General features: G+C 36.3%; 3 protein-coding genes across 3 annotated transcripts in view; 2 read left to right on the top strand and 1 right to left on the bottom strand.

Annotated features, from left to right (window-relative positions):
* Positions 1-10,895, bottom strand: part of LOC120428233 (zinc finger protein 39-like) — a 487,119-nt gene that overhangs the window by 406,545 nt on the left and 69,679 nt on the right. The window lies entirely within an intron of this gene.
* LOC120429989 (sphingolipid delta(4)-desaturase DES1-like) lies at positions 2,570-8,052 on the top strand. Its single transcript, XM_039595082.2, has 2 exons — positions 2,570-3,641; positions 7,944-8,052. Exons 1-2 carry the CDS (start codon positions 2,675-2,677, stop codon positions 7,964-7,966), a joined length of 990 nt encoding a protein of 329 aa, XP_039451016.1. The 5' UTR covers positions 2,570-2,674; the 3' UTR covers positions 7,967-8,052.
* On the top strand, positions 9,560-10,591 carry LOC120429990 (ubiquitin carboxyl-terminal hydrolase). Its single transcript, XM_039595083.2, has 3 exons — positions 9,560-9,782; positions 9,855-9,995; positions 10,080-10,591. Exons 1-3 carry the CDS (start codon positions 9,747-9,749, stop codon positions 10,587-10,589), a joined length of 687 nt encoding a protein of 228 aa, XP_039451017.1. The 5' UTR covers positions 9,560-9,746; the 3' UTR covers positions 10,590-10,591.

The raw sequence follows: 10,895 nt of genomic DNA, 5'->3' as shown, positions 1-10,895 counted from the left end.
TTTTTTTGCTTTTCGTGTGTTTTTGAAACCGCTTTCTGTCAGGGATATGCAAAAAATAAACCAAAAAGAAGTTCTCCGATCGGGCTGAAAATTTGTTGGCCAAAATAATTAGTCCCGTATTAGCCCGTATTTTTGCCAGTTTTTTTTGGCCATTAGGGTGACCTTCGGCATGCTACTGTGGCCCCAAAAAAGGGCAATTTTCATAAGGTTTATCAAAAACCACATTTTTCTAAAAATCTTAACTCCACGCCATTTCAACCGATTTTAGTTGTCTTGGACGCAAATGAAAGGCTATAAGGTGGTCTTTCTAGGAAAAAAAGTCCTTAGACCGAAAAATCTAGCCTAAAAACCTGTGACTTCCGGCATGCCACGCGCAAATTCAAAAAAATGACGAAATCGGGAAAAAATCAACTTTTTACACTTAAAATGTAATTGCGTGTTTTGTGTTGTGATATGTGTTTTCGGAAGTGTTTCACATTTTTAGCAATATAATTTAACTGTAAAAAATAACGGCAAACTATTTTTATTTAGTTCGAAATTGGTTTGGTCACTTTTGCATATGTTAAGGCACTTAAAAATAGGAGTTATCAACTTCTGAAAACACAGAATCGGTGTCACGGCCGATCTTTGGCATTTTAGGGACCATCCATAAACAAAAAATCTCCACCCCCCCCCCCCCCTCCCCTTTTCATGGAAAATTGTCCATACAAAAAAATCTTTTTTGTATGGAGCGTGGACAAGCGCCATACCTCCCCCCCCCCCCTAAAGTATCCACGTGGTTTATGGATGGTCCCTTAGTTTTATAAATCGAAATGACAAAAAAAATGAAAAAAATGGACAAATGTGGATAAAAACAACGTTTTATATTCCAATGCGTTTTGAATAAACCGCATGGTTAGTGTTTTATTTGGTAGTCAATTAAAACAAGTTTGATTAACTTAACAAACTATTGACATTGACACGACTGTACTGCTCGGCACTCGGATACAGAATTGGGTACTAAAGTCCTATGCCAATTTTTATGTACAACGGTAAAAAACACGATTAAAAACCATTTCTGATCACTTTTTTTCATTTTAATGCAAAAAATTTTTTTGACAAGACAACATTTTTTCGATGGATCAACTATAGTCCCCTTGGAACGAGCTGTCAAGTAGGAGCTTTTCTGTCAAGAAGGACCGCGAGGTTAATTTTTCAAAATTGATTTAAAAATCCATTTTAAACTCTTTGTGCTCGTACAATGGGTCATTGTACTCAGAAAAATAAGCTTTATCGCTGTAAACAATAATATCAGCAATCTAATCTTCATTTTAGGACCCAATTAATGAAAAGTGAGAAAGAACACTGTAACTGAAAATCGCACTTTGCTGAGTTCGTTTTCGCACTTTTTCATACGATTTTTTCAGTTCAACTACGATAACACTTTTTTGTGTAATCGCAGTCGAACTGAAAAAATCGTATGAAAAAGTGCGAAAACGAACTCAGCAAAGTGCGATTTTCAGTTACAGTGAAAGAGAAAGCGAGCGTGAATGAATGACGTTTGTAGGAAGTGTCCATAAACTACGAAACTATGGCATGGTGATAAATAACGTAATACAACAGTTTGTACATGACACATGATACAACTGAAAAGTTGACTTTGAAATGCAAATACTTACAAAAATATGATCTATTTTTTCATATTTTAGAAAAAAAAAACCCTGCAAATGTTTATTGAAAGAAATATAATTGTAGGCATACCGGTTGCGACCGGATGGCATTTTTCGAGACGAAATTTATCTGATCACGCTTGTTAGTTTGTTAAATAGTTTGCTCAGTCCAGGTGTAAGGCTAGTATGCTGATCGGAAGGAAAGGGGTCAAGAAACAGCTTTACGAACAGCAGAACAAAGGAGAGGGAGCGATTTCTTGGGGCTTTTCTTCACCCTCTCTGACTAGCTTGCGCTGCCGCTGCTGCCCATTTGATTTTTTTCTTGACCGGTTCCTTCCGAAGTGCGTATACCGCTGTAGGTGAGTCGTCTCCACGGTCGTCTCCCTGGATAAAAACCTATCTCGGAGAGTCGCTGGTCGGCAAATGGACTCACAATCAAAAGGGCGTCAGTTTGAATATCGAGGTGGATGGGAGCTTAGTCGTAAAAGAGGTTTAAAATGCCTCATCGTTTCAAGCCTTCGGACACCTAGTTTCGAGTAGGAATCTCACAATAGAGAACGCCAAGGTTTGCTTTGATTTGATTTGAGAATTATGTTACAGCTCATAAAAAGCGTTTTCAACTGAAATCAAGTGATTAATAGCTCAATAGGAAGTGAGCAAGCATGTTTCTATACATAGTTATGCAAAATAAGTTCTTTAAATAAAGGAAATTAGCAAATTGGACGGAGTTAGGAGCTAGTGCTTAACCTGCCAAAAATACGAGAAGTTCCCCTACTCACACATTAAAAAGTCCGTTTTGTATTAGACTGATAACTAAGGTGACAAGCATAACCTTTGCCAAAATTCACCACCATCCAGAGTCATGGGCAAAGGAAATCCATTTTATCGACCTCCCAAAAACAGATAAGCTCGCCCGTTATCAGTCCTAGCGGCGTGCCAATTCCGGCGTGTAATTTTCGCAGCTCAATCTACTAAATTCGTTTTAGTCAGTTTGTGGCCAGGAAGCGAGTCCCACCACTCGAAAAATGGGTCAACACGTTTCCCGGACGGATTTCGAGTGGGTCTACAACGAACAACCACACATCGGTCGACGCGATGTAATGCTGAAAAAGTATCCCGAGATCAAGAAGCTGTACGGACCAGATCCAAAGTTTAAATATATCGTAACAGCGATGGTACTTATGCAAATCTTCATGCTCCAAGTGATGCAAGATCAATCGTGGAAAATGATTGTCCTGGTAGCATATTGCTTCGGAGGTGTGATTAATCATTCGTTGATGCTGGCGAACCACGAGATATCTCACAACATGGCGTTTGGGTACGGAAGACCGCTGGCGAACCGGTACTTTGGAATGTGGTGCAACCTGCCGATTGGATTTCCCATGTCAGTGTCGTTTAAAAAATACCACATTCTACACCATCGACACCTGGCCGATGAACATTTGGATCCGGACGTTCCCAGCATTTTGGAAGCTAAATTGTTCTGCACCACATTGGGCAAATTCATTTGGGTGGTTCTGCAGCCCCTGTTCTACGCTATCCGACCGCTGTTTGTTAATCCCCTTCCGGTGGAACGACTGGAAGTGATCAACACAATTGTACAGTTGGCATTCAACACTGCCGTGGTGTACTTATTCGGGTGGAAGGCCATGTTCTATCTAATCATTGGATCTCTGCTGGCTATGGGTCTTCATCCGGTAGCTGGACATTTTATAGCCGAGCATTACATGTACGCAAAGGGCTTCGAAACGTACTCGTACTACGGACCCCTGAACTGGATCACCTTCAACGTGGGCTACCACAACGAACATCACGATTTTCCCGCCATTCCCGGTAGCCGATTACCAGAAGTGCGAAAAATTGCACCCGAGTTCTACGAAACCATACCACAGCATACGTCTTGGGTTCGAGTTTTGTACGATTTTGTGATGGATCCGGCCATCGGTCCTTACGCCCGGATAAAGCGAAGATCCGTGGAAAAAGCTAGCAAAGGTAAGTCCTAGGGTGAGTCACTACGTGAAAGCGACGCGCGCTTGTGATTGATTTTGGCCAAAATAGTAAAGATAAGGAATCGCGCACTGAGTCAAGGTGTCGATTTCTGGAAAAGTCAGGGAAAACCTGGAATTGTCAGGGAATTTTATTTGACCTGGAAAAGTCAGGGAAAGTCAGGGAATTTTAAGCTGCGTCAGGGAATTTCGATGATCTTAAAAATATTAGCATCATTTCTTTTTGAAAATTCGCCCGTGATGATGTATTTGAATGTCTTCCAGGCCAAACTTTGTAACATTGATAATATTTAATTTTTTATATTGATCAGTCCGGAAGGAACGCAGAACTCCATATAAAAAATGCTTAAGAAAAGGGTCACGATGAAAAAAGCGTTGCTTGTTTGCAATATGCAGGGTTGTTACGGAGGGCGCGTTTCGCGCGGATAGCGCGGATTTGGCGCGGATTTGCTGACTAATTTTGCTCAGGCGCGGATTTCGCGCGGATGGCAATTTTGATAAATAAATAGATAAATAGATAGAATTACTTTCAAGTTATTAAGAAAAATATTATCAAGAATTACGAGAATTTGTTTTTTTCCATTGAGTGCAATTTTAATTTCTTATTAATAGATTTTTATTTTCTGAAATAGTTTGTTTGTATTTTCTTAATACGAACCGTCGAAAAATTAAGATGAAGATTATGTAGGGATTATTTTTTAAATGTATGGTTGAGAATTTCTTAAATAACACACTTAACTCATTTCTTAATATATCCGGCTCTGAGAACGTAATTGTTTTTGAGTTTTGAAGAATGTTTTTTTTAACCTTATTTATTATTAATTTTATTTTATTTATTTTTAATTTTATAGTGGATATATTCAATTTGCCTTTGAATTTTAGATGGGATTTACCCGTAGAAATATTTTTTTCCAAATTGAAACATTCTTGGCGAACAATAAAAAGATAAGAACATTATAAAATTAATGCTTCATCATTCAAAATTCAAATTTCATAATTCGAAACATTTTTTTATATTATAATAGTTTTTTAATCAAAATTTTTAAAATTCAGATTAATTTTTTTTCGAATTTCTAAAATCGTAATTTAAAACATCCAAAATTTCTAAATTCAGAATTTTAAAAATCTGAATTTCAGCTCGAGAAAACTAAAGATCAAAAATTCAAATTTTAAAGAAAAATTCAAAATTTAAAAAAATAAATTCATTAAATTTAAATTAAAAATTTAAATTTGGGAACTAAGAAAGTATTAAATTTAGAACAGTTTTGAAAACAAAAAAAAAACGAAAATCTCAAATAAAATTTAAATTCTTAAATTCTTAAATTCTTAAATTCTTAAATTCTTAAATTCTTAAATTCTTAGATTCTTAAATTCTTAAATTCTTAAATTCTGATATTCTGAAATTCTGAAATTCTTAAATTCTTAAATTCTTAAATTCTTAAATTCTTAAATTCTTAAATTCTTAAATTCTTAAATTCTTAAATTCTTAAATTCTTAAATTCTTAAATTCTTAAATTCTTAAATTCTTAAATTCTTAAATTCTTAAATTCTTAAATTCTTAAATTCTTAAATTCTTAAATTCTTAAATTCTTAAATTCTTAAATTCTTAAATTCTTAAATTCTTAAATTCTTAAATTCTTAAATTCTTAAATTCTTAAATTCTTAAATTCTTAAATTCTTAAATTCTTAAATTCCCAAATTCTTAAATTCTTAAATACTTAAATACTTAAATTCTTAAATTCTTAAATTCTCAAATTTTTAAAATTTCAAAATTAAATTAAAATTTAAGATTTTAAAAATTTATTGATTCAATCTAAAATTTTTAAAATCCTCAATTCTTAAATTCTTAAATTCCTAGGTTCTTGAATGCTGCCATTTTTGAAGTGTTTTTGGAGTTTTTTTTAGGCTAGAGAAATTTTGAGAAGAAGTTGTAGGAAAATTTGCTTCGATTTTTCAAAGTGACGCTTTGGTAAGATCATCGAGTATGAACTGTATCTTAAATTTAAAACCTCAAGATCGAAAATTTATTATATTTTATAAATTTTATTATTTTTTTATTAAGATTTCATTGAGTTTTTAGATCTAAATTTCTAAATGTTGAAATTTTTTATTTTTTTTTGCCAGAATATTTGTTTTGGATTTTTCCTCTAGTTTACCTAATCGTAGCAAAAATACATTTTCAGCGTTTCAAGATTCTGCGTTCTGAGATTACAAAATTGTATGTTTGTCGCAAAATTATTTTTCTTAAAATGACGCGGATTTCTCCGTAACAATTCTGAATAAAAAATTTTGAGAGTTCAAGAATTTATAAAATATGGTCTCTTCGGAAAAGTTGTTTCCAGCATCCGAGATTGCATAGGGATTGTGCAACTACATTTCACATATTTTCCCCAAACAACATTCAAGGGGTTACAAGGAGGAGTTCCCGTGGTCAGATCGAGCTTAAATTTGGAATCTATTCCAAAACACCCAAATATCTAAGTTTGATAAACAATGACTTTTTGAAAAGCTCGAGCAGGTTGTATTTTCTTTATAAAATATATTGATCGTGTGAATGATCGTCTGTAGGCTCTGGTCAAGGTAGAAACCATTTTTTTTAAATTTTATGGCACAAATATTTTTTTTGTAAAATTATTTAAGAAAACCGTTTACTTTAAATACAATCATTGTTGAAAAAGACCTGGATCTTTTTTAAAACCGTTAACATGTACTTGAAAAATTTACATTTAATTGTATATTTTTCTTATTTTTTCAGTTTTGTTTTAATCTTTCTTGAGGGTTTTGTCTCCAAATCCTTTAGTTTTTTTTTGTGTTTTTTTTTATTTTTTTTGTGTTTTTTTTTTTATAAAAACACAATCAAAAATGGCATCGGCCTAATTCGTTTGAAAATTCCGCAAAAGGCAACAATTTTAAAATTAAACATGACTTCTTACTTTAATTCAAATTTTCAATTTTTTTTTTGAAAACTTTTAACATTAAATATTTTTTAGGAAATGAAGTGAAACTAACTAATCGCAATTTGAAATTTGCAACAATTGTAATTATTAATTATTTCTAGAGTTTTTTAAGGTCCTGTAAGCTATTGTGTTTCATATGTTTATAGGATCCATTCAAAAAAACTCTAGATTTTTTGGTAAAGGGCAAAATTTAAAATGGCATCACCAGATATAAAACATAGGACAATTTTATGGTTGCTCATTTTGGATGTTCGATTAGAAAAAAATGATTGACAAAATAAAAAAAAAGTTTTTAAGTTTTTGCAGAATGCATCGTTAAATAAATAAAATAAAAAAGTCATTGATTTTTTTTCAATATCTTAAATTTGCAATATTCAAAAAGGAAAATGCATGAAACCATAAAAACGCTCCAATTAATATGTTAGTAAAAAATAGAAAATAAAAAAGGTGGTCTGGAGAGGTCAGGGAAAAGTCAGGGAATTTTATTTTAGGATTTGGATCGACACCATGTGAGTGCATGAGTAATAAGAAGCATACGATATACGTGACTGTTGGCTGAATGTCCCCTTTATCTGTATAGTTGCATCATAGCTAGCCGCATGTTACAGCATGGACTTGTATTATACTCAAGCTTTTACGTTATTGAGCTAATCTAATCACTTGGACGAGTATTGAGATAGACAATATGTGGCAATTGGCAATTATGTAAGGAATAAACACAAGCTTAGGTCAGTTACATTTCAATTAGTGGCTTATAGCGAGCCTTATAGTATTATTTCAGTGTTATAATCAATATGACAATTAAAAATTACCTAATAATTATAAACTATAGTTTCTAAAATTCTATTTATGGATCGACGTTTATTTGCTCCGTTACAAACAGTTCGATTAGTTTGCATTAGGGTAACAACCAGCACAACCTCGGACACTTATTTGATTTTTCTCTAGAATAAATTAAATTTTCATTGTTTTCCAGTAAAGAACATTCGAAAGACATGCAGATAAACAATTAAACGCATTTTTCAAGTTGATAATTCATAAATTGAACGAGAGTCGATCGAAAACCTGCTTAGTTAACAAATGGCGCATAGGACCTTTTGAAAACTAACCCGAGAAATGTATTAAAGCAAAGTAGGGGCACAGCATGTAATTTCACCGTGCCTCTAATGTAAGCATATCAAGACTTTGGCGTTTCTGTCCACAGTTTTACAAAAAAAAGTTGTTTAAATAGTGAAAATCAGCCAATTGGATGAAGTTAAGAGCGAGTGCCTAACTTGCCAGACATATGAGAATTTTCCCTAGTAATCACAAATATGTATTGTTTTTTTCAGGTGACTCGATTAAAGCTGCGTAGATTTGAAATCCACGGATGTTAAGTATAAGCTGTGAATGCAATAATTAAAATCCATAAAACTCTAATAAAGAACAAACAAACATGTATCTCGTCCTCTCGCTCGTCCTTTTTTTTTTTTTTTTTGATTGCGTAGTAAAGAATCAAAAATAAATCGCATGTATATTTAAGAAAATTGCATTGAATGTTTTCAATTGCACAAAATGCATCAATGATTGATTTCCATCGATCATCTGATGACGCCATTCCATTCAGCGTCCAATTTAAAGTTTAAAAAATAGCTCTCGAGTTTTGCTCTGTAATTTTTTGTTTTCAAAAATGCCGAAAATCGCAAAACTTTGGAGCGGTGCCAAAAAAAGCATAGGTGAACAGGTTGAATTTGGTTTATAATCGGGATTCTTACATGTTTTGATAGTAGGGGAAATATGCCCATTTTAAGCCTAATAAGCGGTCGTGTTTGAATGATGTTGGATAATCTGGATTGTTCCTTGAAATTCACTAAAACCAAGTACACCAACGAGGAGGGGGCCTCGTGGCGCGGTGGTTAGCGGCTTCGGCTGCTGATCCCTAAGTTGCTATGGGGTGCGGGTTCGATTCCCGCCTTAACCTCCTGGCCTTCTATCGGATGGGGAAGTAAAACGTCGGTCAATTTGCGTAAAAGAGATTTTGGGTGATTCACCACACATAACCTTCGGATGCCTAGAAATGAGCAGAAACTTGCAACAGAGCCCACAAAAGACCCAGGGCTCGTTAAAGGGAGCGTTCTTTTATTACGTAACGCAGTAGGGGGGGAGGGGGGGGGGTCGGAGGCCGTGTTACGCTCCATACAAATTTTTTAAAATTTGTATGGAAATTTTGTTACGAGGGGGGGGAGGGGGTCTAAAAGTCCGATTTTTCGCGTTACGTAATAAAAGAACGCTCCCAAAGTGGATTGCTTTGCTTTTTTTTTACCAACGAGTAGAGCAACTTTTTGTGAACATTTCTGTTTATTTTCACTTTTATGAAAAGTTATGCTATTCCTTTTACAAGCATTAAATAAAAAATATTTCAAAAATGCATCTTAATCCGAACATAATGAAATTTTGTCCTAAAATAGGCTCCTAAAGCCATACCGTAAACTGGGGTCAATTGGGACACATGGGGCGAATTGGGACAGCAGTTTTAACCATGTTGGAGCACAATATTTTAATTTTTCTGGTTGGTTTCAGTTAGAACAGACTCAGGAAAACAAAATGTGTATATCCATTTCCTAATTTAAAAGCTTTAGGTGCTCTAAAAACTGCTGTCCCTATTCAGACTGTAGTCCCGATTCACCCCAGATTACGGTATATTTTTTTTTATGCACAGCGGTGGTAAAAAACACTACCCGGAATTTAGCACTGACCTTTTCAAACGTATATTAATATTAATATAAGCAAAAATCTAGTGATTTTCAAGGATTGTGTAAAATGGGTAAAGAGAAGGGCAACCACACGTTTCATTAAACCTGCAGCAGACGAAAAGAGACAGCACTACAGTTGAATTTCTGCAACTGTCACCTGCTCCATGTGTGTGTGTGTTTGTGCGTCCGTTATCAGCGTGTGGGTGGGGATGTCATTTTGAAAGTTGCATATGTTTTGCCGGCACCCGCTCCGCTGCTTTTCCGCTGACTGACTGCTCGTTGCAAATTAGATTATTCCCGTGGAAAATTGAATTATCATCGTCGGAGGAAAACTGAAGTCACCTCACGTTGAGTCAGCTTTGAACCACCACCAAGAACAGTCGAAAATCTGTTAATTTTACCATGACCACCTGGTTGCCACTGGAATCGAACCCAGATGTAAGTGTAATCGATACAATTCCTTTGTGGTTTAAGATTTTTCTTATTTGTTTTTCTTCTGTCCTCCGACAGGTTCTCAACAAATACCTGGAAAAGCTGGGCGTTTCGCCGCTGTGGAACATCGTGGACATTTACAGCATGGACGATGACGCGCTGGCCTTTGTCCCGAGCCCGCTGAAGTCGCTGATTTTCCTGTTTCCCTGTTCCGATGTGGTGAGTGTGTGTCCGTGCCGGGTGGGGCGGCGCTCGGCGTGAGTCATCGCTGCCGTTATTGATTTTCAATTTTCTTCTCCGCAGTACGAAGAGTTCCGCGCCAAGGAGGACGCCGAGCTGAAGGCCAAGAACATCGAACATCCGAAGGACCTGTTCTATCTGAGGCAGTACGTGCACAATGCTTGCGGCACCATCGCCCTGGTCCACGCCGTTCTCAATAATCCGGACATCGAACTGACCGAGGGTTCCGTCATGAAGAAGTATCTGGATGGCGCCCGCGATCTCAGCCCGGAAGAGCGTGGCAAGCTGCTGGAGAATGACGCCGGGTTCACCGAGACGCACGAATCGGTGGCCAACGAGGGTCAAACGGCCGCGCCGGACATTAACGAGAAGGTGTACCACCACTTTGTGGCCTTTGTTCACCACGGCGGAAAGCTGTACGAGCTGGACGGGCGCAAGAACTTCCCCGTGGAGCACGGAGCAACCACGCCGGACAGTCTGCTCAAGGATGCCATCGGCGTTTGCAAACAATACATCGCACGCGACCCGACGGAAGTTCGCTTCACACTGATGGGACTGACTCCCACCCAGTAAAACCACCCACCTTTAACCGAAATTGCTGCAAATTGGCCATAAACAGACGGATCTCGAAGCGCCATTTCAGAGAGAAATCATCTCCTTATCAAACTTAACAACTCAAGGAATCGGAAGAACAAAAAAGTCTGTCTTTACTATTTAAATACAACTCTCTACAAATTTGGACTCGTATATATCATCGCGCGCAAGCACCACCGCTGCCGGCTTTTTGTGAAAACTTGTTGCTTTTTTAAACACCCAACGGCGCGCTCTAAACGTGGCGTGAAATTGGAAAGCAAACTGAACTGGAATAATGGGCATTTT

Source organism: Culex pipiens, chromosome 2 (genome assembly GCF_016801865.2).
Source record: "Culex pipiens pallens isolate TS chromosome 2, TS_CPP_V2, whole genome shotgun sequence".
Lineage (NCBI taxonomy): Eukaryota > Metazoa > Arthropoda > Insecta > Diptera > Culicidae > Culex > Culex pipiens.
This window is presented reverse-complemented; position numbering and strand designations above follow the sequence as displayed.